Genomic DNA, 13,723 nt, shown 5'->3' on the forward strand with positions numbered 1-13,723 from the left:
GGTCAGGAATTTTTGCGGTAACCGTTGAGTTTTTTTTAACCAGACTCGACGTCTCTGAACAGTGAATAATAGCTTGTTTACTGAGACTTCATAATGTTACGTCAGGAGTAAATTTCAGATCCAATAGGATTGCTTTTAAACACGCAATTCATTTGCTAATCACAGGTAAAGTTAGGACTTGGAAATACCCTGTCATAGGCCTTTTTTGTCTCCTTACAACCGCTTAACAACTGGATGAAATAGATAGCATTATAACAGGTTCACTTTTCCTCAACGTTATTCCATCCTATCCACTCGATCGCCTTAATACAAAAGCGAACCTAGCAAATTCAATCTAAGCTAGTAGATTTCCGGTTCTACTACAGTAGCTACGCAATGAAACTTAATTTATGGTATACTGTGCTTTTCAAGTTCTAACGATTATCTTTGACGAATTTTCCTCACGCACTCACTTAGTTTGTAGTTTTTCTAATTCTTCAATAAGCGTCCGCTGATTTCTGAAGCGCCGCTTTACTTGCAGAATAAATCCAACCACATCTCCAGTATGCAGAGCTTGGCAGACCAGATCGTCGATACTAATTGAAGGTAGATTCACCTGCTCATAAGGGGAAATGAATCAGAAATAAGAGGTTGCCTACAGTTTTTCTTTTGCTCTCTTGTGTTACACAACATGCTAAAAGATCAACGTGTGTAGACCATCTTCAGGCGGGATTTCAAAAGATTTTCGCGCTTAGAACTCAAACCCGAAATGAGATCGCACATCCCATGTTTTACTATTGAATTGTAATCAATTTATCAAGATCTATCTCATAGAATTTAAAAAATTCTTCCAAAACTAAGTTTATGTTTCGATAACTTAGAGTGGCTCTAAATGCCATTGTTTGAACAGGAGATGTCAAAAAATAACCTAAAATGTTTTATAATGATTGCGAAATAGTAAGCATTAGCGCTTTTAAGATTTCCCCCTATTTCTAGGTCTCCCACCTCCTACCCTTTTACAGGACCTTTGGTGAATATGAAAACTTTTACTGAATTTCCAAGAATATCACCTTAAAGGACAAAATCCAAAAAACAGAGAACGTTACTCCAAAACTTAAAAGCTAGCAGTGTGGGCTAAGCCTTCAACAATCTTAGACTATTAACTAAAATTAGAAAGAAACTCTAATCGTTTCAATTCATTCCATGAAGCATAATATACATTTTCGTTCCTGTGTAATTCATAATTATTAAACGAAATGGGAATTGGTACAAATAAGGAAACAAGAGATACTTTAATTTGTTTTTTGTTTGAGTTAATTTCTTGTAATTATTTGAATATATATTTATGTATTTTTATAATAGGGCAGGCAAATCAACTGTTGGAACTTTTTAACGGTATTTTGTCTTGGATACCCTGAAGAAGGCAGCATTGGCGAAACGTCGGTTAAGATTCTTATAAGAACAGCGTCAGTTTTACAATCTTTAAATTACATCAACTGTAGACTTGACTTGGCATTTTATTACTATTTAGTTTGGTACTACTGAACTAGAGTAGCACTCATGCAATAAAATTGCCAAATGCGGCTTTACAACATCGGTAACACTGATTTCAAATACATATGCAACCGTTGGAAATTGATAGGATATAAACACAATTGCTACTGCGTGATATTAGATAGTTTTAAAAGTTATGGACGGTTTTAGTGTAATGCAATCATGTATATTTATTACATCATTTTGCGCAAACAGATCAAATAATAAATATCATCATCATCATCATCATCATCATTACATAAGAAACACTGAGTACTTCACAACAAAGAAGACTCCACCATTACCTCTGCTCCAGCAAACACAGCGCACACGTCTCCTGACAGTTCCAGTCGAAATTTGATGGTCAAAATCAGTGTGGTATTGGCACCCTGGTCCGTACTGGGTATCGCGTCATTCTCTAACTCTAACACCACAGAATCTCCCTCGATACTTTGTACTTTTATTCCTCCCAGTTTACTGAGTACTTGCACGGCACCAGCAAGCCTTAAATTAAAACAGCACGCATTTTATTTTTGCTGGGTAGGATTTGATTTCTGGTTAATTATATCCTCTTACATTTTTATAACACTTTGTTTCAGTTTATTTTCCCGCCACATTTGCCGCACGTATCAGCATGAATATTCTCCACTTCACTCTCCATACCTTTTCTTTGATACCAACGAGGAGAATTTATTGAGCAATCAAGACTTTTTCCAGTTTTTGTTCATTTTCTATTTTCCTCACAACCTTAATGTTTGATTGAGCAGTGTTACTATAAGGAGAAATTGAATGTTGGTTACTCTTAGCAGTTAAAGGGTTATTACTGATCGTTATTACACGCCGCGTATGAGTAAGGTTTTATCTGTATACATGTATGCCAAATGAGCACGCTATGTCATTTACAATGGGGTCGACACGAACACAAAGACCAACCTAGATGAAAAACAGTGAACATTTGCTTTATGAGAAATGTGGCAAAACCAGCAATAACAGTGATTAAAACACTCGCTTTTCAATAAAAATCCCATCTCAACTCTACATTAAACACCTTACCATCTCTGGTTTGCCTGATCTGGTGGGTGACCCTGTGTGAGCGCTTCGTTACTGTTTTTGTGTTCTTGTAGTTCGTAAACTTTTTCCTGCAAATGGCTGGCTTCAACCTGAAGTAATCCCTTACAGTGTTTAAGGGTAGAGATAGCCGTTTTACACTGCTCTATGACTGTATCAACTTCTAACTGGAAAAAAAATAACCATCGACAGTTTTAGCCGTTACTTTTCACAATACAAACCACGCCAAACCATACAACAACTCTGTGTGCAGTTCTAAAACTCTAAAACTAGTTAAGTGTCAACAACAGTCCTTCTATACACGGCGACACAATAAGATAACATGACAAAAAACCAACCAACAAACAACAATAACCGTGAAAAGTACAACAACTTTAGTAAGCAAACCAAAACTCCGTAAAAACATCACCGCTTTTTGTTCTTTTGTCGTCCTCTGTACAACTACGACATGAAATTTTCCAATGTGAATTTTTATAGATGAACGGTTAACATAAAAAAGACGACGGAATGTTTCCCCATTTCCTTTTGAACAAGATTACAATTATTCAACTTCTGGAAAATTCATCTACATTTTACAGATTGAGCGAGTAGGATTACAGCGTAATGGCAATGAAGTCTGAAAGGACACCAGGCATGCAGAAAATTGTTCTTGCAAGATTTGACTTGTTACTTCGGCGGAGCGCGAAGTAAAGGTTTCGCGACGCTCAGGAATGTATCAAAGTTACAATTTTTTGACAAGATTGGGCACGCAAAGTCTGTAGGTTTTCGATTTTATTCGGCTATTTGACGAAGTGAGAGCCGAATTAATTCGAGATATCTCGAGATCACTTCGATTTCTTTGATTTATTCTTTAACTTTTTCGAGGAAGAAAGAATTATTATTTTGGCTTTCCCGGGGTTTGAACCGACTCAGCTGTGTGACCCGTCAGATCAGAGGAGACTCTGAGTTGAGGGATTAGCCGATTGCGCTACTGCGACCCAAGGTAGTTTGGGATATGAAAAATAGTTATGAAATTATGCACTAGTTTCGGGACAAGATTGGGCGTGTAAGTTCGTGACTTTTCGGCTTGTTTCAACTATTTCACGAAATGAGACCGGACTACTTCGTGATATCTTGAGATCACTTCAAGTTTAGTCTTTAATTACTCGAGGAATAAATAGATAATATATTTCGTGGCCGCGCAGAGACACGAAATTTCTCTTCGAGTGTTGAAAAACATTTCACGAGTGAGCCCTCCTTTCGAACTGTTTTATGATGAATTTAAAGTTACAAAATGCTGCAAAAAGACATTTTGTCTTTGTTGAGTGTTACGTAGTAAAATTGCTTTCATGCGTTGCGTGACTTTCTCGAACGTTCTCTGCGTTTTTGGATTCGCCATGAATAATTAATTAGGGCATGTTTTCATTTCAGCATAAGTCAGCAGATTTGCATCAGTTACTGAAATCATAAAATATGTCGAAAAGCTACTACTATTCGCCTGCTGTTTAGCATTTTCTAGAACCTTATGTCAAACGGTATACAAGTTCCAAGCGAGTTCTTTTGAAGAACTAAGTTTTTTTCCCACGAGCTGGACTGCTGTGTTTAGTCAAGTGTGACGAAGGTCGATTTTCAGGTATTGTGTTTACTCGTTCGCGAAAGCCGTAAGATATCTGAAGTTCAAGTGAGAGTTTGTTATTATTGGTAGAGGCTGTTTAGTTTTACTCACAGTTCAAGTCAAGTTTGTGTTGGTGGATGCTGTGTTTTAAAGCTCTGTAAAGGCTATGTTCCTTTTGTGTTAAACTTGCTTGTGTTAATCCGGCATCCCTGCATGCTGATAGTCAGTGAATAATTATCCTCAAAACATTCGAACTCGTGACTTTGAGTTTTAGCCAATTCCATCCTCAACGTAATTGACCCCTTACCCATGCCTTACATATCTTTAATCAGTGCATTAGACTGCTATGCTGTTTTTGAAGCCTGATGTGACTAAGAAAAATAAAGAAATGTTTTTTAGAAGGATTTGTATGGAGTCATCAGAGCATAACTGGGCTAATATCTCGGAGACAATTTGTCCCGAAATGCTAGTTTTTGGCAAGTAGGCCTCTTGAATGTTGCTCATTTCAGAATATCCTGACAAATCCCATAATTTCACAAATTAACACCTTACTGTTACCATATTTGATTTCTTACCATTCCTCCGCATTTACAATTAATTAGTTCCACAACCACGACGCCGAAGTGTACGCTCCGTAGCGTCTTGTTCTTTAAGAATTAGATCAGCCCGTTTACTTACCTGCTTTGCTTGTAGCTCGTCAAACGATACATCCTTGTTTTCCTAAAGTAAATAAGGCAATAATAGCTGGCTGAAACTACAGAATTACCACCAAGTCTATGGTTTTATCGCACATGTATGCTCAACTTGTTAGAGGTGCCGCTGGGCTATTTGCTAAAAGCCAAAGCGGGTCTCCGTATTAACTGAATTTCAAAAATGATGGTACACTTTGGTTAGTTAAGACTTAATTTTGGCACTGAAACTATGTCTTGCCGTCTGTTGTTACAGATGGCAAGGATGATCATGAATTGAAACTTGAAAAACTTAGGCCAATTTTTTTAAAAGTTTTAATGCCATACTTGCAAAAATCAACTAAACGTTTTCATGGTTAGTTCTCCCTAATGAAATTGGAGCATTTTGTGTATGGGAGGGGCAATAATAGTTTATGAGGAACGTGACTTTTTTTCTTGAGAACTGTGTTGCCAGACCAAACTTTCCTTCAAATTTGAGCCTGCAGAAAATTTTGACTTGGATTTTTCCCTGTATTTTTTAAGCCTGTTTCACGGAACCTTTTTCATTTGGAGCGTGAGCTGTAAGTGTTATCATGTAACTCGATTGCATCAGCCCGAGGGAGAGTGTTTGTCAAACAGCGAGACCTTTAACCTTAACATTTTTGCGGATTTCATTTAATTCTTGACTCAGCGAGTTCCTGTCAAGAGGAAAACATTGAGGTTCTTCGTGGCGAATTTTATCTTCCTCTCCATAAATTTGAAGAGTAGAACTAAGATATTGCCAGCCTAAGGGCATATTTATTTGATTCAGCATAAATAATTCGATCTTCGGTTCCTCTGCAACGAAGCTTAACGTCGCGACGTGGCAAGTTTGGAAACAACATTCCAGCGAAAACAACAAGCGAAGTGAGACTGTTTACAGACATTAGCGAAGAACGCACTTTGCATCACAGAACAGAAAAAGGTAGCCTGCAAAACAGCACAAACTGCACGGAGAGAGAAAGAAGATTATTTTAGTACATACGTATACGACAACACATCAGTCATAACATGAGCTGGATACGAGATCAAGATCATTTGTCGCGCGTGTTGGAAGAGGAACTTAAATGTCCTGTCTGCCTTGAAGAATTTGTGGAGCCTAAATGCTTGTCTTGCTCTCACACTGTTTGCTTACAGTGCTTAAGGAATATGGCAGAAAATAATGTTGACTATGTGCGTTGCCCCACCTGCCGATATGAGACAGATATTCGATTTCCGGGGGGGATAGACTTGCTACCAACAAATTACATAGCGACTAGCCTGATAACTGGAAAAGAAAGAACTAGAGACATCAAGGAGCTGGAGGGGCATATGAACAGAAGCAAACGGGCTTTGGAAGTCAGACAGGAACTGCTTACAGAGATGACAAGTATGACGGAATGTCTTGGCAATCGAAGACAGCAAGTTGAGGGTGAGATACGACAAACTGCTGAAAGAATTATACAGATGGTACGAGAAAGTGAAGAAAAACTAATACAACAACTGAATCTGCGAGTGGCTGATAAGCAGCGAGAACTGAGGCAGCGGAGGGTAGCAATGCAAAGTTTAATAGCAGATGCCAATGATACATATCAGAGAGTGGAGCAGCAGATTAATTCCTTGCCACCAAGGAGACTTGTTGAGGAGAAAACTTCTCTTTTGGCTCAGCTCAGGGATATTGACCTCATAGAGATGACATTGCAAATACCAGAAGTGGGGGACATAAGATTTACTCCAACAATTAGTATGGCTGAGAGTGAACAACTGACTGCACTTGGAAAACTTGTGATTGGCAGTGGAAATTCTGTTGATGTGAGAAAAACAGTGCCAGACTACAATAACAGCAATGTGGAAATAAGCCCTTTTGGGACAGCTGGCAATGGTGATGGTGAATTTGTGCTTCCATGGGGTGTGGCCATACGCCAGGATGGCTGCATAGCTGTTGCTGACCATGCTAACTGCCGCATTCAAGTATTTGATAATCAAGGCATTCATGTCCAAACTGTACCTAGTAATGGATCAGAAAGAATTAAACTTCCTACAAGCATTGACTTTGATCTTGATAATAACCTCATCACTTTTGACAGCGAAAGCCATGAACTTAAAGTTCTTGATGGTCAAGGTAAGCTTATCCGGAGCATTGGAAGTGGTGAAGAATTGGGTGACAGAGTGGAGGGCATATCTGTTGACTGCGAGGGACGGATTATAGTAACAGACACATTAAAGGAGAGAGTGTTGGTTTTCCATCACAGTGGACAATTATGCCTCGAATTTGGCTCCACTGGAAAAAACAGGCTTGGACGCCCATCCTGTGCAGTGTTTGATCATGGACGGTTTATTGTGTCTGATACATTTGACCACTGTCTTAAGGTCTTCAATCGTTACGGTGTCTTTCTTCAGCAGATTGGTAGACCGGGGAAAGAGGCTGGGCAGTTTCGTCAACCAAGGGGACTAGCCGTTGATTCAGCTGGTAACATACTTGTGTGTGATGCTGGAAACTGCCGTATCCAGATCCTTGATTTTCATGGAAATTTTGTGCGAAGTTTTGGTGGTGTTGGTGGTGAAGTAGGCAACTTTTGTTTGCCATACTGTCTTGCTGTTGGGAATCAGGGTGAGCTGATTGTGTCCGATTGCAACAATAATCGTGTCCAGATTATCAGGTTTCCATTAAGAGAAGCTAATTCTGAATGACACAGATACAGTGCCTTCAGGTAAATAATTATGCACTCTACTGGTCATACACATATATAGATAGACCACTGTATAATGGCATGTCAGAAGTGACACTACTATTTTAAGGTTTTTCAAAGTGAACAAGGAAAATTAACTTGTATATTCATAAAATATAATCTTGTTTGAAGGAGCTTAATCTTGTGTCTCTTGAGCAAAGACGCTTTATAGCTGATGTCACTTTTATGTATAAAGTTTTAAATGGTTATTTTAATGTAGATTTTAGTAGTTTTCTAAATTTCCTGTTTTAGGATATTTTTTAAATTTTGACCTCACATAGTTCAAAAGACACAAACTCTGGTGTCCAGCAAAATGCATGCCAGTCACACTGGTTAATTACTCCTCTTTATCTTACTTTGTCCTTGCTTTGTCATCTACAGTAACTAATCCACCAAACAAGACTTTAAATTTTCATGAGTTTTAAGGACCCACCATTAAATTCCTGTATTCTCCAGGCCTGGAAAATAATATTTAATTCTATGACTTTTCAGGTTTTCCATGTCCTGTACAAACCCTGTGATATCAAGACAACAACATTACATGTACCTGCTCTTCCCTGGCAGCTGTCTCTTGTGACTTTTCCTTCAGAAACTCATACTTGCTTTTCTAACAAAAGTAATAATTTATTTTCTTAAATTTAACAACTAGCATGTAGATGTTGTAATCATAATGAAAGCTTTGTGATCATTGTGAAAAGGGGTAAAGGCGCACAAGATCCAAAGGCCCAAACAGACAGAACTTATCCTGGTTTCCTTATCATGAAGCATGCCTCGCAGTATCGCTACTCCCCCCTGGAAGGAATGCTAGTCTATCACATGGTTACCCTCCCAGCAGTAAGTCGCCAGTACCCATGACAAAGACAAAGTGGAGTAAAGTTCTTGTGTAAAGAAACAACACGAAGTGCAAGGCTTGAACCCCAAACCTCCAGATCTGGATTTCGAGGTGTTAAATGCTCAGCCACACACACCTCCACATTGCGATCATTGTACATTGGTGTAATACAATGTTCCTTTTGAGTACATAAGGCAGTGTTAACTGACAAAAGTCTAAGAGGCTGTTCATTACTCAGACTGACAATTACTGAAGGCCAGCTATGCTAGCAATCAGACTGATTTGTTTTGGTGGCTTTCTTTGCAATGCCAAAGGAAAAAAATTATCTTGATCTTAAAAAAAGGTTTTTGGTTGCATGTGGGATGTGTAACTTTCATGCACACAGTAGCTAGACGTTGTTTTTTTAACAAACAGTTAGTATTTGTATTTTGCTGAAAATGAAAACACCTCAAAGTAATTAAAGCCCGATAAAAGAGTGTTTAGTGAATTTTTTCTCTTTGATGAGAGCCCTTTTAGAAGCAAATGTTGATTTGTAGTGGTAGATATTTGTCTGGATATCATTAGAATTTTAAATTAACATAACTGTTAAATAGTGATGCCACTAAAATGGGAGCAAAAATTAGGTCGCTATCGTAAATGATCTGATTTTTGATAAAATGAATTTTAAAGACTTTTTAAGAGCTGTACTTCTATTGAGGTCACAATTTTGCATAAGAGGAGTGCAAATAGATTAATAATTTGTGGGTTCACACTAGGCACTAAGTCTGTCTTAGCCTAAGTCAAGCCAAGTCACCCTAAGTCCGCTTAAGCGTTCAGACATATCTACAAGACAAATTCTTTCTGTGCAAAGCTGTCATCATTAACGATAAAAATAACAGATAAGGTAACTAACATCATAAATGTGGCGAGGTAGTCACGATCCATTTTAGCGAAGAAGTTGAGATCAAAATGAGACCGAGAAGCCGTAAAATCGCTGTAATTGCGACTTTTGTCTGTTTATTAAATTTACAAAGGTTGATCAGCCAAATAACCTTACAAAATCTTATGTTCCTTCGTGAAGGAATGACGGAAGATTTTGTTGAAGAGCGTGAAAGCCTGCTTTTTCTGACCGCCCTACTTTTGAGCGTTCACCGAAGACGAGGTGAACGTTCACGCGAAGACGAGGTGAAACCAAACTTTAGAATGGAACGTGAAACGTTTGACGAGCTTTGCCGAATTCTTCGTGGTGATCTGACGAGACGGGAAACGAGATTGAGAAAGCCTGTGTCTGTAGAGAAGCGTGTAGCTGTTGGTGTTTGGAGACTTTCCACGTCGCATAAGGTAAAAAGTCGGTAGCGTAATTGCCTTCTAACGTTTCGTCCCCTCGGCGATGCATCTTCAGTTAATTTTGTTCTTGAGAAGAAACTGTGTCGTGATTTCTTTGCTTTTGGCGCCTAACGCAGGAATCTCTATCTGATAAAACCCACGATTTTGAATTTTTTTTGCTATCAGGTTTCTTAAGTCAGCCTTAAGTCATGTTTGAAACAGACTTAAGAATTGCTTGAGTCGTTTGAGTTTGCCGACACTAAGACAGAAATCACGCTTCTGTGACTTAGCGGTTCATACCTGTCATTTTCACTAAGTCGACTTAAGAGATTACTAAGTCAGACTTAGTGGTCTAATGTGAACCCAACTAATATTCTCTTTTGTTTGCTGAAGCAATGTACTGAAATGACAAGAAAAAGTGGCAGTTGCTTATAATATTGTTGCTTAACCTATTAAGATTTAGGACCAGCATCTAACAAGATTAGTGTACACATATTTTAGAATAATTAAAACATTTGACATGGCTCAGCAGTACTTGCACACTAAGTGGAAAGAACAGATGTAGAGTTTGCAATAATTATTTTGTGATTCGTTCTGTGGCAAATTTTATTAGTTTGTAGAATTAAAATCACACGGAAAGATGAATAACATATGTTCTGTTTTAACCTTGTCTTTTAAGGATGAAAGCCTCTGTTCCAAAAGGTCAAGTTTCTCCTTCAAGACTTTGTGATCTGTGGAATTTTATAAAATTTATTTTATGCAGTTAACACGCACTTTATATAATAAGAATCAGTCAGGGTTCGAGATTTATGGTCTTCCAGTCATCAGAAATGACCAGATCAGGGTTGTCACTAAGATTTCAAGTTGCCGGGTAAATACAACAAGTAGGCGGGGAATCAAACAGCTAGAGGTTTCTTTTGGTTCCATTTTTCTTCTATTTTCCTATGAAAGTAGCCAGGGGGCATGTTCATAATAGCCGGGGGAAATCCCCAGAGCCCAGCTCTTTATGACAGCCCTGCCAGATATTAAAGATAACGACAGCTGGCTGACCATGGATTCTATTGTTTCTAGTAGAGTTCATTTTAGATGCCAAGATCTGCCCACAGTCTTGCAAGTCAGCCTGAATCCAGGTTCATATGTCAGTCAAACCTTTATAATTGAGATGAGGTTCTTATTTCATTCAGGGGTTTTTGGGAGTTTTTTTCACACAAGAACTACACTAGAGCTGGATTTTTCTGTAAAAGGATGACCGTCGGCAACTCATTGAATGTTAGACAAGTACAACCAGTATATACATGTATGGATGCTTTGCCTTGTGAGATTTAACCATTAATTTTAAACACTGAACATTTTTATTGTCTATTTTATATCTTACTAGTGCATAGAGTTTCAGCTGAGTCATCTAAATCTGTTTCCAGTTTCTCAGTTGTCTCTTTAACTTCCTTTCTTTCCTTCATCATGTTTGCTTGATATTCTACGACGAAAACAACACCCAGCTTTTATAACAGAAAATTTAAATCGATTATTATCCTTATTTCATGGTAATTTGTCATGTTCCAGTCTTCAATGACAAAGGTTACTTTAACTTGAGGCTTCAGTAAATAATTTACAAAAAAAAAGGGTGCTGTGTATCCTCCTTTTTAGGAAACTTGACCAGAAAATGTCAAGTCAATCCTGTCTTTGTTTGAGGGCAGCATTAAGGAAATGTATTCATGTTTAGTTTAACTGAATTTGACTGGCTATTTTTGCTATACGATCACTCCACCAGGTTTTACTACTGCTGTTTGGAGTTTCATAATATCTGTTTTGTTCCAGACTTTGTGTGATTCATTTCATACATTTTGTACTCGTGAAATGCAACCAATGGAAATAAATATTAGAGTTGTGACCAGTCAAAAGGCATACTACCGGTACATAAGAATGCATAAAAAGACAGCAGTAAAAGATCCCATACATTTTAATAAATGTAGCTAATGGAAGCCTATCACTAACTAACTGGCTTTTAGTTATACTCATCTACTATTGGTGAAATGTCACAACTCTTGGAATGATAAATTAGTAAATCATTCAATTGTTTTATTTCATACAATATCAAAATTCACTATTAAATAATCAATATGGTGGCATAGTACTATGACTAAAAGTATACAAAATAACTTTTTGCTTTATCTTACTCAGCATTTTACCTGTGATTTCCATGCTGTCTGTGGAAAACCAGTCTTCCTTTGACAAATTTTCCAGGAAGCATGATTGGGTTTGTAACCTGGCCAACTTTGTCTTCAGACTTGCAAGATGATTCTGTTTGAAATATGTTGGACAAGAAAACTTTGGTAACCCTTTATGTCTTAAATGGGTCTCAAGCCCCCACTTTACAGGATAAGAATTGGTTTATTATGGCAACCCAATAGTGTGGTAGGGATCTCTGGCATAATTTAGGGGTGTTTTGACTTTTCACACCCCAACCCTTACATTTTTACAATCTAAGGCTAAAAATTGGTTTTACTAGGGTTCAGAAAATGTCTCACCCCATTGTCTGGGACAAAAGGATTTTTTTATAGGGCAATTCAAGGAACTTTTCAGGCTTGCTTGCATGATGGGCAAAAGGCTCAGGCAATCATCTCTTACTTTTGCACCCCTTCCCAGAAAATCCCAGGGACAAGTCCAGCTTCGCTGGTTCATGAGTAGAGAATTGCTACAAGTTATCTTGTACTGCCCCAGGCAAAGATGTTCTTGGTGTATTTTAAAGAGTCAAGTCTCAATCAACAGTTAGTGCTTTGGCATGCAGACAACTCATCATACAGTCAAACCTCTTGACAATACCTGCTTTAGGGATAGAGAGATACATGTAGGTAGTAGAGAGGTGGTCATTTTAGAGAAGCTAAAACCAAATAGGGAGGGGGGAGTACTTTAGTGTGTTATGATTTTAAATTATTTGGATAAAGTCGATGTACATAGGACTGTATAAGACTCCAAATAAAGCATTGTCTTGTCTTGTCTTGTCTCGCTGTTACCCTGGAATCCTTAGCCCACAACAGACCTACAATCTTGGACAGATAAAATGGAGCATAAACAGCAAACCCACATAGGATGAAGCCTAGGAGTGAAGGGCAAAATGTGTCAATTTGCCATCTTTGATTTGGGGAGGAGGGAGGGGAAGGGGGGTCTAAATTTTCCATTTTATTTTGTCCAAGATTGTGGAATCTGCTGATTTTTTTTTTACCCTAAACTAGACTAAACTCCAAAATTCCTTCCTATCCTAGGGTCACTATTTTCTAGAAACTACAGAGGTCACCAGCACATTCCAGCCAAAACAAAAGCTTACTAAGTTGCAGGTATAAGAAGATTAAATTTGCCAATTTCATTTTTTTCATTGTCAGTTCCCAGTTTCCCTAGTTTAGGCTTAAATCTTTAACCAGGTTTCGTGGAAAATAATACCCTATTCTAGACCCAATTTCTCTGATTTCTATACCCTATCCCACATGCACTAGTCTATAAAACTGTTTGAAACGTACCATACCCTTAATAGCGTCACCAGCTTTTTGGTTAGGCCTAGGGGTACACTTCATCGAATCTTATTATTATTTTAGAATAAAGTGGTCTATTATAACATTAGAACCAACTTTACCTTATGCTTTTCAAGTTGTAATTCGGTATTGGTGTCCTGGCCAACATTAACCTGGAGCGATTTGACGTTGCTGTGGTTTGAGATATCTTGAAGAATCCTGCAAAAAATTAAAACAAACTCATGATCTTATACCATAGTTAAGACAAAAAGTATCATACTTCAGTATCACATAGCATCAAGACTGTCTTTTTAGATAGCCGTGTGAGAATATTTAATCTAAATACCTTTCAATATCTTCAAGCTGGGAAGCCATTTTGTTTTCGTTCAAAACTGACCGCAAAAAATTATGAGACTGCAGTTATTTCAGCCAGCGGAAAATAGTCATTACCAGACTCCTTCCGACTGACTCGGCTTTCTTTTCGCTTCGCTGGT

The 13,723-nt window shown here is 38.0% G+C and overlaps 3 protein-coding genes across 4 annotated transcripts in view; 2 read left to right on the plus strand and 1 right to left on the minus strand.

Annotated features, from left to right (window-relative positions):
- Window positions 1-13,642, minus strand: part of LOC140930507 (uncharacterized) — a 14,895-nt gene extending 1,253 nt beyond the window's left edge. Inside the window, exons 1-10 of the mRNA XM_073380226.1 lie at window positions 13,576-13,642; window positions 13,352-13,448; window positions 11,913-12,024; window positions 11,102-11,200; window positions 10,393-10,457; window positions 8,137-8,196; window positions 4,853-4,894; window positions 2,566-2,747; window positions 1,818-2,016; window positions 453-595 (exon numbers count right to left, since the gene is read on the minus strand). Coding sequence (XP_073236327.1) covers window positions 453-595; window positions 1,818-2,016; window positions 2,566-2,747; window positions 4,853-4,894; window positions 8,137-8,196; window positions 10,393-10,457; window positions 11,102-11,200; window positions 11,913-12,024; window positions 13,352-13,448; window positions 13,576-13,604 — 1,028 coding nt within the window. The 5' untranslated portion in view covers window positions 13,605-13,642. The remainder of the gene's footprint in view (window positions 1-452; window positions 596-1,817; window positions 2,017-2,565; window positions 2,748-4,852; window positions 4,895-8,136; window positions 8,197-10,392; window positions 10,458-11,101; window positions 11,201-11,912; window positions 12,025-13,351; window positions 13,449-13,575) is intronic.
- LOC140930505 (E3 ubiquitin-protein ligase TRIM32-like) lies at window positions 5,474-8,400 on the plus strand. Of its 2 annotated transcripts, XM_073380223.1 has the most exons (2): window positions 5,474-7,471; window positions 8,082-8,400. In XM_073380223.1, exons 1-2 carry the CDS (start codon window positions 5,893-5,895, stop codon window positions 8,108-8,110), a joined length of 1,608 nt encoding a protein of 535 aa, XP_073236324.1. In that variant the 5' UTR covers window positions 5,474-5,892; the 3' UTR covers window positions 8,111-8,400. The 2 variants fall into 2 exon arrangements, with proteins under 2 accessions (XP_073236324.1, XP_073236323.1); XM_073380222.1 differs by lacking the exon at window positions 8,082-8,400 and having other exon boundaries at window positions 5,475-8,068.
- Window positions 13,643-13,696: 54 nt separating the features above from the next.
- LOC140930506 (stAR-related lipid transfer protein 3-like) overlaps window positions 13,697-13,723 on the plus strand; it is a 17,612-nt gene continuing 17,585 nt past the window's right edge. The window contains exon 1 of the mRNA XM_073380224.1: window positions 13,697-13,723. This exon is cut by the window's right edge and continues 260 nt beyond it. The gene's annotated coding sequence lies outside the window, so the exon portion shown is untranslated.

Source organism: Porites lutea, chromosome 3 (assembly GCF_958299795.1).
Source record: "Porites lutea chromosome 3, jaPorLute2.1, whole genome shotgun sequence".
In the NCBI taxonomy this organism is placed as follows: domain Eukaryota; kingdom Metazoa; phylum Cnidaria; class Anthozoa; order Scleractinia; family Poritidae; genus Porites; species Porites lutea.

Coding starts and splice junctions, on each gene's coding strand:
- LOC140930505 (XM_073380222.1), top strand. CDS start 5,893: ATGAGCTGGATACGAGATCAAGATCATTTGTCGCGCGTGTTGGAAGAG.